Source organism: Podarcis filfolensis (assembly GCF_964270895.1).
Source record: "Podarcis filfolensis genome assembly, chromosome: 4".
Classification (NCBI taxonomy): Eukaryota; Metazoa; Chordata; class Lepidosauria; order Squamata; family Lacertidae; genus Podarcis; species Podarcis filfolensis.
Window position 1 is genome coordinate 81,138,767 of NC_139607.1, and position 20,574 is coordinate 81,159,340.

At 39.8% G+C, this 20,574-nt stretch overlaps 1 protein-coding gene across 1 annotated transcript in view; it reads left to right on the forward strand.

Annotated features, from left to right (window-relative positions):
• The window catches only part of XPO4 (exportin 4), a 63,194-nt gene extending 42,963 nt beyond the window's left edge, over positions 1-20,231 (forward strand). Inside the window, exons 14-23 of the mRNA XM_083609017.1 lie at positions 494-653; positions 1,904-2,073; positions 3,681-3,855; positions 5,713-6,006; positions 7,607-7,787; positions 9,580-9,698; positions 10,790-10,920; positions 11,382-11,499; positions 12,345-12,437; positions 13,569-20,231. Of these exons, the coding sequence (XP_083465143.1) occupies positions 494-653; positions 1,904-2,073; positions 3,681-3,855; positions 5,713-6,006; positions 7,607-7,787; positions 9,580-9,698; positions 10,790-10,920; positions 11,382-11,499; positions 12,345-12,437; positions 13,569-13,766 (1,639 nt within the window). The 3' untranslated portion in view covers positions 13,767-20,231. The remainder of the gene's footprint in view (positions 1-493; positions 654-1,903; positions 2,074-3,680; positions 3,856-5,712; positions 6,007-7,606; positions 7,788-9,579; positions 9,699-10,789; positions 10,921-11,381; positions 11,500-12,344; positions 12,438-13,568) is intronic.
• Positions 20,232-20,574: the final 343 nt, after the last annotated feature.

Below are 20,574 nucleotides of genomic sequence, written 5' to 3' on the forward strand. Positions count from 1 at the left end.
GCAATGACTATTATTATTATTATTAGTCTAATTCACCGGCTTGCATACTTTACCATTGAAGTAATTACAAAATTACAGCCCTTTGTGGCTTTGGACCAATTTGAGACATTAAAATTGGCACGTCTTTCAGCAGACGCTTCAAGAGCTTTAGAGTGTGTTCCCAACACTATCTGGGTCTTGGGGAAATAATTCTTCTCTAGTAACCTGAGTCCCAGGCAAATGTAGATGACTCTTCAGCACATACTAGTCTTCAAGGCAGGCAGCATAGCTGTCATTTAGAGCATGAAGGAGCTAAGAGAATCCTTTGAGAACATACTCTTCCAAACAGGAACAATTACACCCAGCCCTTAAGAAATCCCAGTACTGATCATGTCACTCAGTCTACCCCACCCCTTATTTTGAAAATTTCAAGCCTGTGTGTGTGTTTGTGGTGAGGAAATAGATAAACAGGAGAACACTGAGGGAGAATCATGGTGTCTTTAATTTTCCTCAGGTTACTGTCTTCTATTCTAAGAGTGTCAGAAGTGGAATCTCGAGCAATAAGAGCAGATTTAACGCACCTCCTGAGCCCGCAAATGGGAAAAGACATTGTATGGTTCCTTAAGCGGTGGGCAAAAACCTATCTCCTAGTAGATGAAAAACTGTATGACCAGGTAAAACTATTTTAATCTAAAAGCATTCCCCCCTCCTCCATTTAAATGTACCAGGTGAATCAGGTGATGAATTTGCTAGGGAAGGCCTAAGCTTCTACCTTGCATTATTAGTCTTGCTCACCACTTATTCTAAATAGAGTAAATACAGCAGCATGACTTGGGGATGAGGTGCTGGAACTCTGAGGTGATCCAATTAGACCGGACCACCAGCAGGCAAAGGATTGAATTCTATCTAAAAACAAAAACCTGCCTGCAAGTAGAAAGCTAGTACAGTCGTACCTTGGTTGCTGAACAGAATCCATTTTGGAAATCCGTTCAACTTCCAAAAACGTTCAACAACCAAGGCATGGCTTACGATTGGCTGCAGGAGCTTCCTGCACTCAATTAGAAGCCGTGCCAAATGTTTGGCTTCCAAAGAACGTTTGCAAACTGGAACACTCACTTCTGGGTTTACAGCGTTCGGGAGCCAAAACGTTTGAGTCGCAAGGCATTTGAGATCCAAGATACGACTGTATAGCAGTGAGTATTATAGAATCTTTCTGTCTGATGTGCTAACATTTTACTCACAGGAAGTCCATATATGGAGGAAAATTCCTAAAATGGCATACCTCACCTTTGGCCTGAAATGCTTCAGTTTCCTTTACCACCTCATTCTGTTGCATATGCAGGTTAGGGCTCAAATCAGACCATAGACCTTTGTTTCTAACTTGAAAACATATGCATGCAGCACTGCCAGGGATCCTGTGCCTCCATTTATAATTACAGCATCCTTAAATTGTGGTTAGCCCATACTTACGGAGAAATCCAGTGTTTTGTTTTATATTTTTGAAAACCACCGAGAGGTTTTCTTACAGTCAAGGGATGTATAAAATTTGTTAAATAAATTATTAGACAAGACAGAAAATGAAAGTGTTTGGAACATGATCCGCTGTGACATGTGAACATGGCAGCATTAGGGAATGAACTTGAGAATTTTCTTATCAAAGTACTGTATAACTTACACAACTCAAAAGATCTGCCTTCTCCCAGGGAAAGGGGATCCCTGGCTCTCGAGATGTTGTTGGACTCTTATCAGGTCCAGCTAGCATGGCCAGTGGTTATGGGAATAATATTTGGGCAAAATATGGAGGAGCAAAGGCTACCCAACCCTTCCTTAGCCTATTCAAAATTGTCAGCATAGTTTCATGGGAGAGTAATTCTGTGGTGCTCATCAAGGTACAGTATGGATTACCTTTCTCCTTTTTTTCTAGATAAGTCTGCCATTCAATACAGCATTTGGTGCTGACACAGAGGGCGCTCAATGGATTGTGGGTTACCTCTTAGAAAAAGTAATCAGCAACCTTGCCGTGTGGAGTTCTGAGCAGGACCTTGCAAATGACACCGTGCAGTTGCTAGTAACGTTGGTAGAAAGGAGAGAGAGGTAAGCCTAAATGTTACAAGCTGAAAGAAAAATATTTGCCTTTCCCCAGCATGCTTGGTTGAGATTCTGTTGTTAGCTAGTTGCATGAATGCAGCTGATGTTTCTCGTTTATATAAATAGCAGCTGCAAGGTGCCTGAGAAACGTTAGGTTCAATGTACATCAGGAGGGAAAGTTTACAAAACCCCAAAAAATCCCACTCTCTTGCAAATTGCTATTTGTAAATCCTCTCTTCTGGCTTGGCCCCGTCAAAGCTGATGGTAATAAGGATAACCAGTGTTTGCTAGGAATATTCAGCCACTCATTTAATTACACTGTTCATTCTGAGAACAAAATCCAAGGTGAGTTCAGAGCACACAGGTTCAGAGCTTTCAGGGTGCACTGTTACCAAGTGATGAGCATGCAAGTATGTATAAAGCAGCCCAAAGGAGTCCTAACAGCAAGACAACAGTTGAAGACATTCTCGTTTCAACAAGCTTTCCCAGCTAGATGAAAAAGTCTGTGCCCTAGATGTTCATTTTTTATGTTCCGCTACAGCTTGTAACAATTATTTTAGTTGTTTTTAAGGCCTTGTGGAAGGCAGTTCACAAATTAATAGATAATAAATAGCGTCATACAATTCAACTGGATAGCGTTAAAAAGCCCAAAGAAACAGGATAGACATCACCTTGTGCTTAAGGCTGCAGTCCTGTACAGAGTGGACGTAAGTAGGATTACACTGTAAAATGTAATTAGGAAGATGCCAGGCAAATAGGCCTAGTGAGGGAGTTCCACAGCTTGTTTCATCAGCATTTTTTTAGACCTCAATTTGGGAGCACAAGAGGAACAAGAATGACCTCAGAAATAGATGTGCCCCATGCAAAAAAAAAATCTCACTGCCAGCTCTGCATTCGCTTTTGCACATCTACTGCTGGAAATAGTTGTCATTTTTTGAAAGAATCCCCAGTGCATCAATTAGTCTTCATTCACCTGGTGCCCTCCAGATGTTATGAACATCAGCTGGCTGGGCCTAATGGGAGCTGTAGTCCTAAACATCTGGATGGCACCAGTATGGTGAAGGCTGATTTAGACTACAGTGGTACCTCGGATTACAGACACTTCAGGTTACAGACTCCACTAATCCAGAAATAGTACCTTGGGTTAAGAACTTTGCTTCAGCATGAGAACAGAAACCATGCAGCGGTGGTGTGGCGGCAGCCGAAGGCCCCATTAGCTAAAGTGGTACCTCAGGTTAAGAACAGTTTCAGGTTAAGAATGGACCTCCAGAACGAATTAAGTTCTTAACAATACCACTGTATTGTTGTTTTTTAATCCTTACCATAATTTTAGGGGTTGTTTTTTAAGGAAATAAAGCTATTGTATGTGTGTATTTTATCTTTCTGTAACAACCTAATCCAGGCGGAAAATACCTCTCTGGTTACTCCCCTAATCTAGGAAGGCTGGGGCACGTGGAGGAGGCCGCTACTGAAACCTGCTTAAAAATTACAAAAGCAGCATGGATGAAAACGGGTCCTCCCTATGCCTTGCTCATTTAGGGCTTTTGAATCTTTATTTGTGTCACTGCTGTGCGCTTTTGAGCTACATTGTCTAATTCTCCTTCTGCTCTTAGGGCAAATTTAGTGATTCAGTGTGAGAACTGGTGGAACTTAGCAAAGCAGTTTGCCCGGCGGAACCCACCTCTTCACTTTTTGTCTAGCTCTGTGCAACGGACGTTAATGAAAGCCTTAGTTCTCGGAGGTTTTGCTCACATGGACACAGATACCAAACAGCAGTACTGGACGGAGGTAAGAGTTGGGAGTCCCAACACCACCTGGAAGACCACAGGCTTCCCATCTCCTTTTGCATGTGACAAAATTCAAGCAAACCTTTAAATGCCAGCTTATTTTAACATTAGTCTTAGTGTATCATGTAGTTAGGAACGCTGGTGGCACTGTGGGTTAAACCACAGAGCCTAGGACCTGCCGATCGAAAGGTCGGCGGTTCGAATCCCCGCAGCGGGGTGAGCTCCCGTCGTTCGGTCCCAGCTCCTGCCTACCTAGCAGTTCGAAAGCACCCCTAAGTGCAAGTAGATAAATAGGGACCGCTTTCTAGCGGGAAGGTAAACGGCGTTTCCGTGTGCGGCGCTGGTGCTGGCTCGCCAGATGCAGCTTAGTCACGCTGGCCACGTGACCCGGAAGTGTCTTTGGACAGCGCCGGCTCCCGGCCTCTTGAGCGAGATGAGCGCGCAACCCTAGAGTCGGTCACGACTGGCCCTGATGGGCAGGGTTACCTTTACCCTTTAACAGGGTGAGTTCCCTTTGCTCTGTCCCAACTCCTGCCAACCTAAGCAGTTTGAAAGCATGTCAGTACAAGTGGATAAATAGGTACTGCTGTGGCAGGAAAGTAAACGGCATTTTCGTGCGCTCTGGTTTCCGTCACAGTGTTCTGTTGCACCAGAAGTGGTTTAGTCATGCTGGCCATATGACCCAGAAAACTGTCTGGACAAACGCCAGCTCCCTTGGCCTGAAGCGAGATGAGTGCCACAACCCCATAGTCGCCTTTGACTGGACTTAACAGTCCAGGGGTCCTTTACCTTTACCTTTATCATGTAGTTGACCTTAGTACTGCAGAAATAATTACTGGAGCCTCTTAGCCGCATAGAACCAAGTGTTAGTATTATATGATGTCACTGGAACAAAAAACTATCAGAAGTAAGTTCAGAAGGACAAACGTTTGTATGATAGTGTAGGTGAAAGAATCAGATTGTAAACTTGTGGGCTGCCTTATTTTTATTGATCTTCCGCAAGCTGCTCGGGAAGCCTTTTCTACCGCAGAGCAGTAATAAGTACAAAACCACCAGCAAAAATAAGTAGGAACAGCAAGAGCACTAGCTCCTAAAGGTATAATGGTCTCTGCAGATTCGCAGAATGGCACTAAAACAGGAAATACAGTGATAGCTTGGTTGTCGAACGGGGACACATTTCTAAAGAGTACAATGAAATCGCTTAGTTGTCAAACAAATCGGCTCCCGAACGCTACAAACTCGGAAGTGAGTGTTCTGGTTTGCTAATGTTTTTCGGAAGTCGGAAGTCTGATGCGGTGCCTGTGGCTTCCGATTGAGTGCAGGAAGCTCCTTCCACCAATTGGAAGCCGCACCTTGGTTTTTGAACCGTTCCGGGAGTCGAATGCACTCCTGGAACGGATTGCGTTCAACAACCAAAGTAGCACTGTAAGCTTGACAAAGGGCGTTCCTGAGCTATAGTCAAAAGACACCTAATTCTCCTGGAGGCCAGGCTGGCTTCCAAATAAGTTCGAGAGTGAACAGGGTTTCAGTGGCTAATCTTCCGATTGTCTGCTATGGAATGGCATGGCTCTGTAAGGACACAAGAAAAGCCCTGCTGGAACAGGTTAGTGGCCCATCTGTTCCAGCATCCTGTTCTTACAGTGGCCAACCAGAGGCCTATAGGAAGCACAGCAGCAGGATCTGAGCACAACAGCCCTCGATTCCCATCCATTGGCATTCAGAGGCGTACTGCCTCTCTAATGTAAGAGCTGCTCTCGCTAAGTGTTAAAAATCAGAAATTTCACATCCCCAGCTGAGGTTCTTATTACTGCTTTAACATGGAACTGCAACGCATTCTGTTTTGCTTCTTCTTCCATAGGTCCTTCAACCACTTCAGCAGCGGTTCTTGAATGTGATAAACCAAGAAAACTTCCAACAGATTTGTCAAGAGGAGGAGGTGAAACAGGAAATCACTGCCACCTTAGAGGCACTTTGTGGCATCGCTGAGGCTACGCAGATAGACAATGTAGCAATTCTGTTTAATTTTCTAATGGACTTCCTCACCAATTGCATTGGACTCATGGAGGTGTACAAGAATACACCAGAGACTGTTAACCTCATTATAGAAGTTTTTGTTGAAGTTGCACATAAACAAATATGCTATCTTGGAGAGGTAAATAACGGCACAAATGCACAATTTGGGTGTGGGTGTGGGGTGCAAGTTTCTGAAGACTGGAGCACTTGGGCAATCAATGCTCAGCCCTTTTAATTTCCCTTAGTACTTGAGGTTTATGTTTCAGGCTATTCCAGGCCCTACCTGCCCATTACCTTTCAAACTTAAGAAATGCCTTGTATTCTTTTTCCAGTAAATCTGTTCCTGAACAGCTGGCCATACAGCAGCAGAAAATGTCCATAGGGAAGCTCAGACAATGAAGCTGTTGAAATGGAGTTCACAAACAGATTGGATGTTAGTAGATGGGCTGACTAGAGACTGGAGTTTCTGGCTCACTAGCAGAAGTATTTGCCCATTTTTAGGTGTTTTTCTATGCTGTTCCATTGCCCATTTGGAATGGTTTTGAACTCATGACCATTTGTCCTCTACAGAGCAACAGAACAGCCCTATCTCTTACACTGCTAGTCTATGTGCACATGCGTGTGCATATAACACATAAACATACATCTGTCATGCATCTGGGTTTCATGCATCTGATGAAGTGGTCTCTAGCCCATGAAGGAGTGCAGCACAATTAATTTGTTATGCCTTCAAGGTACCAGTGTTAGGTTTGTGGTTTTTGCTGCAAGAAACGTAATATATTTACCGCTCTGGAATTGGTTCGGTCAATCAAAAATCCTGCAGGATGGGCTGTTTTGGACCTAGCACTAACATAGTTTAACATTACAAGAACAAGACTAGCCTTCCTCCCAGGCTCACATGCTTCCCTCTCCTTCGTGTTGTTGTTGGCATCCGTCTGTCTCAAGAAACAATGGAGTGTGCCTCCAGGGGTGAAGAGTGGCCACCGCAAATACCATACTTCTGCATCCATTTGTGACTTACTGCAGTTTGCCATATTGTCCACAAAATGTGGTTAACCTTAACTATGATTAGTGGATACAAGCTCGCTTTAAGTCACACAACACACTATAAACTGCAGATAATCTAAAATGGTTGAAGATTCTGACGTTGCAGCTGCACTTGAGAAGAAGAGAGGAGGTTGAAAGAGCATAAACTGGACTCCTTCTCATAATGCTAAATCCTTACATGAGTAGAAAAATAGGCATTTGGTTCTTGACAACACATGCAGTATTTTTGAATACTTTATTAATAAGTGGCAGATAGTTACACCCATAGGAACTTGAAAATGGCTCTTGAAGAATGAGAAATTGTTTGTGGAATGCTCTCCCCTGGGAAACACATGCCGTGCCATCACTCAGATTTTAGGCACCAAGCTTCAGTTGTTTTCTTTTATCTAGGCTTTTAGTGGTTAAGTTTTGGGGTTATATTTGGGTGTGATTTCAAACCTTTTCCTGTGGTGCTCATCTTCGAATGGGATTAACTAGGATTTGACTTCCTTATTGTATTGTTGGGTGTGCACTTGCAGGAAATTTGGTTTTTTTCTATAAAGTGACAAATACAATAAATAATAAAAAAGATGATATCCTAGAGACTGTTAGAACAACATAAATAGTAATGGAAATTGTTTCTTAAGCTTGCGGCTGACCTTACTGAAACAAACGTACATTTCCCACTAAGCCCCCTCTTCTTTTCTTTGTAGTCTAAAGCCATGAATTTATACGAAGCTTGTCTGACCCTACTTCAAGTGTATTCCAAAAATAATTTAGGTAGGCAGCGGATAGATGTTACAGCAGAAGAGGACCAATACCAGGATCTTCTTCTCATCATGGAACTCCTTACCAATTTACTTTCAAAAGAATTTATAGATTTCAGTGATACAGGTAAGAGAGAATTCAGAGTGGGGGGGGGGAAGCATCGGGCTTCTTCACACCTAAAAGGCACTTTACCTCTTGGCATTTGAGTAGCTAAAGCAGGCATAGGCAAACTCGGCCCTCCAGGTGTTTTGAGACTACAATTTCCATTATCCCTGACCACTGGTCCTGTTAGCTAGGAATGATGGGAGTTGTAGTCCCAAAACATCTGGAGGGCCGAGTTTGCCTATGGCCCTTAGATGTTGTTGAACTCTCAACATAAATGGCAGATCCCAGAGGCCATTTCCCCATTTCCCCAATGCGTTCCCCATTCCTTCAATATGAAACATGCTTTGATACGAACAAACTGAGATAATCCCCCCTCCCCCCAGATCTCAGTGTCCCTCTAAATGTTGGACATGTGGCAACCAAGTTAACAGGGTCTTTTCTCCAGTGATACCTCAATTATGGAACTTCCTGCTCCCCCCCTCTTCATTTTTAAGCTGCCCTCCTGCTTTTTTTTTTTTAAAAATTGCTTGCTCCTTTTGTATTTTTAAAGTTTCATGCTTTAATATTGTGTAATTTTGGAAGTCAGCTGGGAATTCTGATAAACTGGAAGGCAGGGCATGAATCTCTTAAATGGAAGTGTTAAGTGTAAGTAGTGGTGTTAAATTCTCGAGAATAATCTTTTGGAGAAAACTCTCAAGAATATTCCTGAGAATTTTCTCAATTAATGAGAATATTAGAGCATTTTCATTTAAAACAGGAGAATATTCATTTTAATGCATTGGAAATTATATAATCTTAATGCATTGAAAATTATATAATTAGTTAATACACATGTTTATTCATGGGTAAACTTCTTCAGATAGCAACCAAAAACTGTACAGATACTTTTATTCAATGGGGAAATGCAGTGAATTCACATTCTTTGATTTTTGCACCAAACTTGAAATTGAAAATTCAACGTGAAAGACTCACGTTAATCACCTTTCGACCATACATGTGTAAATCCTGGTTTATATCTGTGTAAGGTTTGAAAGTCTTTCCGAGTTTATAATTAAAGGTTATATGAGATTCTACACTGAGCTTTCCTAGAGATAGATTTTAACTTCATGATGCTGAACTTTACAGAAAACTGTTGTGGCTAATTTATGTAATGCCTAGATTTTGTTCTTTCTGTACTTTGAACCAAAGAGATTTGTTCTACCACAAGGTAGATTTATAGCCAAATTATTAGGAGGCATTTGCTCTGAAATCTATTCAAAGCATCTATTTCTAGACAACTTTAAATTGAAGAGTAAATACAATTTTTTTTTAAAACTCACAAACTTAAGTCTGTGATGCAGTTGGATTGCTCAATACCCCCTAGCTGGAATTGATGGCAGTTCTCTATTTTAGAGTTGCCTGCCTTCCTTTCCTAGTTGGGTTTCAGATTCCTTTTGTCCATTGTGGAGTCCAAAGAAGAATCTGATCCACCATCTGTAACTTTACACAATTTATTCTTTGCATCATTGCGTATAGTGAGTCTTTAAAAATACATCTGTACCAAGTTGTGGACACAGAACATGCAGAACTGGTATGTGTGCAACATTCTGCTTCTTAGTGCCTCTGAAAAGAAAATTAAGACCAGTTACACTGGCAAGAGTCAAGTTCAAGATGGACTTACTAGAATGCCTGTTCTGAACTCCAGTTGCTTCTGCATAATAATTTTTAAGCAGAGTGTGTGCTCATTATATATCAGACTTGTCAGGAAGGGAATGTGTATTTGTCTTAATGAGGCATATTTCAGATGTGCTGTTGTATCCCTCTCTCCTTTCAGATGAAGTATTTAGGGGACATGAGCCTGGGCAGGCAACAAGTAGATCTGTGTCAGCGGCCGACGTTGTCTTATATGGGGTGAATCTAATTCTGCCTTTAATGTCCCAAGACTTGCTAAAAGTAAGTACCGTTGAATGCAGCATTGCAGAGAGGGTGGTGGTTTACAAGGCAACTGAAACTCTTAGCCCGCAAGTCTAGATACACCAAGCCATTAAATACAACAGTACATTTTCCACTGCTGCCTGCTCTTGTGTTCCTGGGTGGGAATGCCAACCCATTCCTGGAAACTTTCTCCCTTTTCTGAGCTTTGAACAGCATATGTACATGTGTGTGTTAGCCTGAGGCTTGCAGAACAATCAAATTTTTCTAGGCAGCCTGGAACTGGCACAGCAATCAGGCTTTGATCTGGACCAATGCCGATGGGGCAGGCTCAATTTTCAGCTGCCTCAGGCTCTTACCACCCCGTCAGAACACCCCATTTGGGGCTACTACAGACTGAAGCTGCTGGGAAGCGCACCACTGGTAGTTCTGTCCACCCAGAGTTTCAGTGGACTGGCTTGGTGAAGCCAGTTGTAATTTTTCAGAAATGCCTTTAAATTAAAATGGGGGGGCGGGGGGACTGTGTACACCACCTTGAATTCATTGGAGGAAATGTTGGATATACAGACATACCTTGGTTCTCAAACAAAATGCGTTCCAGGGGTCTGTTCGACTCCCGGAACCGTTTGAAAACCAAAGCGCAGTTTCTGATTGGCTGCAGAGTGTCCTGCAGCCAATCGGAAGCCGCGCAAGATGTTCGGCTTCTGAAAATCATTTGAAAACTGGAACACTCATTTCCGGGTTTTGATCATTCGGGAACCGATTTGTTTGGGAGCCAAGGCATTTGGCTTCCAAGGTACCACTGTAAATGCAAATGAATATTTTTACATCAAATTGATTTCTACCTGCCATAATTCGGCAATTTTTATTCTTAAACCGTAACTTTTAAAATTATTTTTCTTCACGTAACCTGTGTGTTTTGAATTAACAATTTGGAACTAGCCTGCAGGATCTGGACTATGTATAAACTGAAGACATCTATGTTGTATTCTGTAGTATTTTGTTTTTGACTAATCTGGTGTTTATAATCTGGTGCTAGAATAGAAGTTTGTATTTTAGGTGCTAGAATAGAAGTTTGTAATTAACCAAGATTTCTCTATTCCTTCCTATAGTTTCCGTCGCTGTGTAATCAGTACTACAAACTAATTACTTTTATTTGTGAAATATTCCCTGAGAAAATTCCACAGCTTCCAGAAGACTTGTTTAAAAGCCTTATGTATTCCTTAGAATTAGGGATGACGTCGTATCCTTTTTGGTGAACTTCTGTGCCTCCCTTTGCCTTTAGCCAGTGTGTCTCTCTACTGATCCCCTTACATGTACATGTTTGAGCGCTAAACTCTCTCTTCCCTTTCTTTAATTGCATTTGAGTTGAACCATGAGAAAAATTGATTAAGAAACCTTTTCTGGAAATATTTTGTAGGGTTGAACCAATATATAATCATTCTTAGAGTGGACCTATGGCAATCAAGTTGACTTAAGTTAGTTGTGATAACTTGTCCCATTGATTTCAGTTGGTCCACTGTAAGTCTGGACTTGTGCCTGTAGGAGAATGGTGACAATTTTTTAACAAATTTCTCTATGAAGGTCTTGTGTTCTATAAACCTAGTTGGCAAGTTACAAGGTCCAATTGCTAATATTTTCCTGATGCCACATTCCTGTTTTCGGTAGCAAATGTTTTTTGATTCCTTGACTTTGATTAATCAGAATGAGTTCGGACGTTTGCCAGCTCTGCTTGGAAGCTCTGACCCCATTAGCAGAACAGTGTGCAAAAGCACAGGAGACGGATTCATCCCTCTTTTTAGCAACAAGGCACTTTCTTAAGGTGAGAGGGGTGTTCCGTATCTTAACTGTCTTGTGAGTTGCAGGCGTGGACCTATTCATTTTATTTCCCTAGAAAGCAAAGTCAGTATCCATGTTCTGAATCAGAAGTGAGCTGAAACTCGAATCCAAAGAGACATGAGTGGAAGGAGAAAGTGTTGCCCAAACTATTGCCCGACTGGCGCATGCTTCACAGTGCAGTATCTCAATGTCTCAAAGGTTGTACTGCAGTAGAAGAAATGGCAAATAAGGAGAATACAAGGTGTGAGGTATAAACTCTAGTGAGCCGTGCCAAGTTCTTAAAATGAGCTTGTGCAAAAGTTTTATGAGAACATGTGCAAAAACTGGAGTGGGAGTTGCCTTGCAGAACACTTCCCCTGAAGCATTGTTTCTCAAAGTTGGGTCTCCAGCTGCCAGTGGACTGCAGCTCCCATCATCCCTGACCACTGGTCCTGCTAGCTAGGATACACACTATGTAATATTCCTTCTTCTGATATTTAATGTAGAATAATGTTTGCAACCAAACAAAAAAGCGGTCATATCTATTCAAGGAGCCAAATTTATTGTGAAACTCTCTGGGATAGTTATATGAAGGGCAAAATAAAAATAAAGGAGTAGTTACTCTGGCTCAATGAATATGCATTGAATCATTCACAGGAGCTGATTTCAACAACTCCCTCCCTCCACCTCACAGATCTCTGTGCAATTTTAAAGTTTATTTATTGCGGCTGTCTTGAATAGCTATGACGTCTCGTGGCTTCTATAGTACAGGTTCTGATTTTCAGCTGTCAACATGTATACAAAACTGATTTCAAGGTTATTAAGTCACTTCATTTTATTACAATTTAGATGGTTTTTGATATGCTGGTACTGCAAAAGCACAATACAGAAATGACAGCTGCAGCGGGTGAAGCGTTTTACACGTTAGTATGTTTGCATCAGGTATGAGCTTCTGCGTTTTTATTATTCTCTTCACTTCCAATGATCACAGCTGTGATGGTTCTCAAAATGTCAAGCAGCTTAGGTCAGAGTCGAGAATAAACTGCCTCTAGGAAGTTAACATTTATTCTCACCAGTAATGTTCAGCACCTATTTCCATGCAGAATAATTCTAATAATGGATAGGAATCTTAAGAGGCCTGTGCATGCGTGAAGAAGTAAGAGGTGTCTGGGAGAGTGAAGCTCCCTCTTGCACACCTTACCCTCAGCCTTAATTTCACCTGGTGGACTGAGACAAGACCCTCTTCCTAAGCCTTCACACACACACACACACACACACACACACACACAGATCTGCAATAATTAAATATTGACCTACCTCAAATTGCTGTTATTAATACTACTAGGATCTATGTGAAATCTTTGGATTTACACGATATAAGTGCTGATACTTCATCAATTACAATGTCCCCCCCCCAGTTTTTCAAATATTATTTGTACTTTTCTAGTTTATACATTTCACTAATTTTCCAATCATTTTAACATTTCAAAACTTGACTTCCTTCCCCCCTCTTTCTGCGGTTCCTTAAATTATTTATTAGTATCCTCTGCATATCCAAATTAACTTAATTTGCTCATTTATTCATCTTCTTTAAATTATAAAACTGCGTGTTATTACAATAATCCTGCCAATGTTCTTATCTGTTTACAATTTATCTGTAACTATTCAAGAAACCATTTCCATTGTTTTATTAAAAGTTTGTTATCTTGATTTCTTATTTTTCCAGTAAGTTTTGCCATTTCTGCGTATTCCATAACTTTTTGTATCCATTCTTCCTTTGCTGGGACTTCTGCTTCTTTCCATTTTGGGGCAAGTAACATTCTAGCTGCTGTAGTAGCATACATGAATAAGTTTCTGTACATTGTAGGTAGTTCTGTCCCTATAATTCCCAAAAGAAAAGATTATGGAGCTTTTTACAAAGGTTATTTTAAACATCCTTTAAAGAAGGTTATTTTTATCATATGTGGTGGTCTTCTTGTAAGGTTAAAGCCTACTGGGAAATGATATATAATGAAATGAAAAGGACATCAATTACAGTGTTCTATCGTGTAACGAAGACTCTCTTCTTCACAGGCAGAATATTCTGAATTAGTTGAAACATTATTAACAAGTCAACAAGATCCTATAATTTACCAGCGATTAGCAGATGCCTTCAACAAGCTTACCGCAAGCAGCACTCCACCAACTTTGGACCGTAAGCAGAAGATGGCCTTCCTCAAAAGTTTAGAAGACTTTATGTCAAATGTCGGTGGTCTCCTCTGTGTAAAATAAACACCAGAACTGTATGCCTAACCTTGACCCTTTCTGCAAAATGCACTGAAAAATGCTGAAAGCTGACTTAATTTTAACGCCTGTTTCTGGGTTTTTTGCAGCCATCCAAGATTTTAGAGAGCCTGGAAGTTTTTATATAGTGCAGTGGAATAGGAGGTCTCAACTCTAAAATCAGCTTCTGCTAATGTCTGTTAGCCACAGTCTGTCATACCTTTTTATGTTGTACAGAATAAACAGAAAAACTGAAATCTTCAAAAAAGAGAGAGAGAGAAAGAGGGAGAGAAAAGAATTCCACAAGTGTATACAGATGTGGGCACAGTCAAAATAACCAGTGCCTTGTCCCAAATGGCCTCAGATAGTGACGATTCAGATTCCTAATTTTGTTGCTGTTACTATAAACCCTTTTAGTGTGTGATTTAGACACATACAGAACTGTAAAACAATTTTAAGCTTTATTTTTTCCCCCTCTGAAAACTGTGTGTGTAATTAAGAGAAGAAGAAGAAGAAGAAGAAGAAGAAGAAGAGGAGGAGAAAACACCAAATGATATTTTTTAACGTGGATTTAGGGTTTTTGGGGGGGATTCTTGTTTTTTTGGAGGGGTTTTGTTGTTGTTTTTTTTACATCAACCTGGCGTTGCATGTTTGTGTAATACAAGTTTCTACATTATATGCTGCTGCCCTAAAGTTCAGAAAGAAGAAAGGTGTATATTTTTGTTTCCCCTGAAATGAACTTTAGGAACTGTAGCCATCTCATTGCCTTAATTTAAAAGAAATAATAATAATAATAAAAATAAAAATAGCTGATGTAAGTTAGGTGAGAAATCTAAGGCAAGTTTGGGTCTTCAGAACTGTTTTAGAATGTTGGCATTAAGCTGCCATTGTACCTGTTTGCAGCCCTCCTCCTGTGTTTGAAAGTATTATGTCCGTGTGAGTGTAAAGAGAGAAGTTCATGTGTAATTTTACTTTCGATATCTATTGATTCATGCCCAGGTTGTACACAACTGCAGTGTATTTTTAGACTGAACTAGACTGAATTTGTTGAAGCAATAATGTTTCAAATGGTGTAAATTATTAATTTCTACAAACTATTTTTTATGTTGGGGCATTAGATTTGATGGCTAGACTCCACAATTGTCAGACTTGTCTAGCCGTAAGCCGTGAACGCTTGATCTTCAAGATTCAGAATACCGAACTGTGGTCTGATGTCTTGCCACCACTGTCAGATTCTGCGGTGCTTGTCTTCTGCTGCTCTGATCCCACTCATTTAATGTGTTGGCACTTTAAAAAAAATAATATGTAAGATTATCTTTATGGTTTCATCCTGCACCCACCAAATAGGAGGTTGCCATGGGAACGAAGTGGCAGGAACTCAAGAATATGGAAGCAGGGAATTTTTGAATAGTTGCAAGCCAAACTAAACCAATGCTAATGCATATGCTGCTGGTTAAAACGAACTGTTTTGATGAAGGAAGGGGATAATTTGTCTCCAAGGCCTTGTGCTTCATCCTCTGCAAGATTCCCCCCCCCCATTGGATATTTCCAAGTAGTAATTTTTTTACATTTTATATGGGGATGTATAAAACACTCGCCTCTGTATAAGCATCATGTTTTCAATTCTTTGCCACCCTTGAGCTGTTCATCTCAAAATTTAATCGCACTACCTGATGCGTGAGTGTATACATGCACACACACACACGTTGTGGGATTTTGTAAGGGTCCAAAGCATAACTTCTTTAATTCCTTCTTGGTAAGCCATGAACCCAGAAATCAAGAGAGGGATTTGTCACTGTTTCTGCAAAACCTTCTCATAGAATGAAGACAGGCAGGAGCAAGTTGTTTCCTTGAATAAGATAAGTTCTGAAATACTGAGTAGGGCTCAATTGAGATACCGCTACTAAACCATGGCTTTGCCTTCAAGAACACACCCTGGGCTCATGCATTCCCTTCTCCCCTCGCAGGCTCATGCATTCCCCCCATGTTCCAATGTGCCGTATTTTGCAGTGATGGCTGAATGGTGCAAATGTTGGTTTCTACTAGCCATAATTTTTATCCAAACTAAAAACCACTCGTTTGAGGACCATGGTTTGGCTGTGACATCTGAACTGAGCCCAAGTCTCTTCCTTCTCGGTTAATATTGTTTCACCTGTTTTTCTAATCTAATGTTAGTGTTGTTTTGTAGAATGAGGAAATTTCTTTGGTGCCTGTTTGTTTGAAAATTTAGTTCCTGTGGCTCCACCAAAGCCATTCTCACTCTAATTATGACAGATTCTGAGTGTGTCCTTTTAAATGATTTGATAATTTGGGAGTTTCTAAAACAACAGCTTTCAAAACATGACCGGTTGTGTTGAAGGCTATTAACGGTTAGCAAAATAGGCAAATGTCTAGCCTAGGTTTCACAGATGGCAACTACATAGCAAATTGGGATGTGACTCAATTGCATTTTTCAGTTATTGTGTATAACTGCTCTAGTTTATATAACTAGTGATTAAAATTGGTGCCATGTGAACCTCTAATTTCTGGAAATATGAGATAGAGAGGGTTATCTCTAGAAGCTTTGAGAATAAGCGGGTCTGCAAGATTCCTTTTAAAGTGTAAAAAACTTGCAAGGCAATAGTGAAACTTGCCCAAGAATTCTACCTTTCCGGCTGGCTTGGGGAAAGATCTACCAAACACTGCTGCTTTGCAGCCTCCATTTTTTTCAAGGGCATGTGCTACAGGCTTCTGTAGATGCCAGTGCAAAATGAATGGAACTTGTGAACAACAATGCTTGGCAGACTGGTTCTAAAATTAAGAGTTGTCATGGATTATTTGTAATCTTAAACTTTTCTTCCTCATTTTAAATGTATGTTATATTAAAGGGACACTGTCCAGTACATTTTTACCTGAAATTTTTGTAACTGTTAGTAATATCTAAGAAGGCTGACTATCTTTTCTGTTTTTTGTATTTTTTAAAAGTATAAATGACATTCAATCTTGTCTTTCCCCATCCGACATGTTTCCAGATGTCACAATATGTATCTCCAGCTTCTGAATGTTAGCATTTTACCAATTTCAGAGATTTATAGTAGCTCTGGAAACCTGACTTGGTGCCTATGCACCTTCACCACACTGGAGAGCTATTTTATTACTTGACTATGTCCATGTCTTTAAAAGAAAGCAATCTTTAATGAGATAATATGTACTTCTATTAGTGGGGGCACAAACAAAGCTCATGGAAGTCAATAAAAAATAATAATGCATTTCAGTTGGCTGTTAATTTAAGCCATGCGACTTTTTTTAAAAGAAATTGGGTCATTAACATAAGAGCACTTTGTTTTGGCACACAGTGAGAAATTATAGAAAATGCTTTAAAAATTTGATTTATGCAAGAATCTGTTATGCAAGCCACAGTTGTATAATTCTAACATATAAAAATATTGAATGTGGTGTTTGGACGCTTCCATGGGATGTCTGTTCTCATGATAAGCATGCCAGCCCTGCTTCCCCCAAGGTTAAAGTCAGCCTTTCCAAAACATTCATTACTCTTGGGGATAGCTTTTTAAAATTCCACCCTGCTAATTGCTAGATTGTTCAAAGCATATGAATCTGACTGACAAAGTTTAATACATCTAGAGTAAACTGGAGGATTGAGCATGGGGAAGTTAACTTTGAACTCATCATGGGAGTCAATAGAAGTGTTAGCATATTTATAGCCAAAAGAACCGAACAGGAATTCTAATTTGTTCTTCCGTCTGGTTCTTGAAGAGTTTTTTGTACATAAAACAAACATATTCAAAGTGTGGATAGATATTGAATGGTCTCAACTTACAACAGAGCTAAAAATCTGAAAACAATTGTAATCTAAGTTCATAAGTTTTAAAGGCATACCTCCTAGCAAAATGTATTATCACAAATTATTGTTGAAATGAAATATGGGGGCGGGGGGCGGGGCGGTAAGTGAGTTTACATTTCAGTGAAAAAGAATCCTAAATTCTAATAGCAGTTCTGTCCTCCATGACCTTTAGCGAAGTGAAAGTTATTCTTCCCGTATTCACAAATACTGGGTATAATGCTTGTCAAACAATTAAACAATTGTATATTATTGTGAAGTGCTTAGAATCTAGCTCCATATGCTAACTATAACATCTACTATTTGACAGTTAATTGACTACAGTGTAAACTGAAAGAAAGCCCTGTGATCACAGAAACATGCAAACAAAGCAATGTTTCACACTAATAGTCCACATTTGTATAATAATTCTAAAATTGGGTGTAGTAGGTATGGTAGGTTTTTCCAGTCTTGCAATAGGGCAGAATCAAGGATGATATTTTATTTGGAAATAGGTTGGGTTATGTGAACTACTTCTACGCCAGAAATTGGTTAAACAAAAACCATCTGAAATCATTGGTAACTCAGAGAAACTTGCTTTTCCTGACTCAGCTGACTGGAAGGGTATGCATTTTGTTGAGTTGGCCAGCTGATGTTTGTGGAGTCATCTCTGTAACTTGAGATTCTTCACTATTTTGAGAAGTCCTCTAAGTAGAACATGTTCTTTTTGGACTTCCATCCTATGCAAAATTTGGCAAATATGCAAAAAAAAAATTTTTTTTCATGATGCAGAACACAATTTAATGCCATAATGCTAAAGGTCCTGAATTTCTGTAAGATGTAGGTCATAAAGGTTGCAATCCTACACACCCTAGGAGCGAGCTCCATTGAATTCAATGGGACTTATTTCTGAGTAGATATGTGGAGTGTTGCACTGTAAATTTTGTACATTTAAACATAATTCACCATAAGACCTAAGTAGAACATGAAACCTTTTCAGTTCTCAACCTGGTCTCAATTAAACAAAAAATGGAATGACAGTGCTGAAATTGCATAAGAGTTCCTGAATCCCACTGCATATCAGAGTAAATTGAATATCCCATGATAAAGATGAAGCTGACATTAAAAAGCCATAGGTTATAGTCACCTAAGAAGCCAGAATACTGGTGGCAAAGGGTTCCTTATGAAACTTTATTTTTGTGGTGTTCATGTTCTTGCTTTTTCCACTACAATCTCCCTTTGCTCTGAATTCTGAAATACTGTTCCAATTGTTTCTACTCAAGATAAGTTGATAGTAGCACATTTCCAACCCAGTTTGGGGGTTATTCAGCTTTCTACCTCTGTGTGCCACCAAAATCTGAGTAGAATATGGGCCATTTGCTCTTGGTATTGCAGTGAAATGAGCATTCAGTATTGGGAAGAGGCAACCAGGGTGCAATTAACATTGCAAAATCATGATTGCCTTCCCAACACCTTAGATGCTGTTTTGTTTTGTTTTCTCGTCTCTTACGACGCCAATTTTAGGAGCTGGAAAAACATGTTAATCTTTGGCAACTAACAGTTTGTCTTCAAATTATTGAGGCTTGCCGTTGACTGAGTAATGCTAGCCTGTTTCAGGAATAATTGTTTCTTTTCACAGATGAGCATCATCAACTTGGAAACCCTTAAATTTACCCATCACTGCCCTTTCTCCTGCTCACACTATATTTTTCAGCTTCATGCTATGATTGTATATCTCATTAATGAAGAACTATTGCTGTAGGTTTTTTACCAACCTGCCTTGTTCAGCAAATGAATTCTCTCTAGAACAGCATTTGAGTGGAAGGGAAAGGAGAAACGTTCTTTTAATCCTGGCTGGATACTGAAAAATCAGACCTTTCGTTTAATTGACAGTGGGTTATGTTTTGTTTTTTTTTTAATAAAAACACCCATAAATGTAGCACCACAATCTTGGTGCTTCAATGTGCATCGTTCAGTACAGTCTTTGGGTTTGGTATTCTTTGCTGGGTGACTAGTAAAATGTTTTATTGCAGAAGTCTTGGAAGTATAGATTGCAACTTTTTCTTTATTACACGTCATAATGCTTGCTTCTACATGAATGTTTGACTATCTGAGCTTCTGTCTTCAACTCTAAAAATCATTGTATTGCCTTTTACCAAAAAGTGGGATTATATAACAGGCTTACGTGTCTTCTATCTGTTCTGAAGCAGGAGGTGGTTGCTGCAAGCAAGACTACAGTACAAATATTTTTTGTCTGGTTTATTCTTTCGGTAAACTTAGTAAGTCAATGTCAACCCTGCAAAATAGCTGGGGCAGGGGAACCAGTATCCAATGTTCGTCACACCTGCTCTTAACTGTTGTGTCTATGGTTCATTTTTCTTGATCTGCTCCATCGCTTTTAAAACAGCATTTTGCTACTTTTGAACTATTGCTGTATTTGCCAGAGAATCTTAGGAAGATCTCTTCTCACAAGATCAACACTTAACTGTGGTGAATGCTTATACGTACTCTTCTACCATCCTAATGGAAAGACTGTTCTGCTGAAGTTCTCTCGGACTGCCTTCAGGCTTTTATGCACTTTTGTGACTTTACGGCCGTTGAAATGAATTGTCTTGCAAATATTTTGATAAATGCATATGTATTAAAAACAAACAAAACCAAATTGCCTCAGGAAAGCAAGTTACAATAGGTACCTGTCTCTTATTTTAACTGAAAGATATATATATATATATATATATATATATATATATATATATATATATCCATCTACAGTCTTTAAAATAGGCGCATCATGTTTAGAGACGAGAACTGTAACTTGGGGAAAAAACCATCAACACTGATTAGTTTGACCTGGTAAAGCAAAACCTTGTTCACATTTAAACATTCCCGTCCCCCCGTAATGTTGATTTCTATATTTGGTTCCTTTCATACTTTTAGAGCAGAGCATAAGAATGAGAAATGAACAAACCATACTGTAGGTGTCTATAGGTTATCCATTTC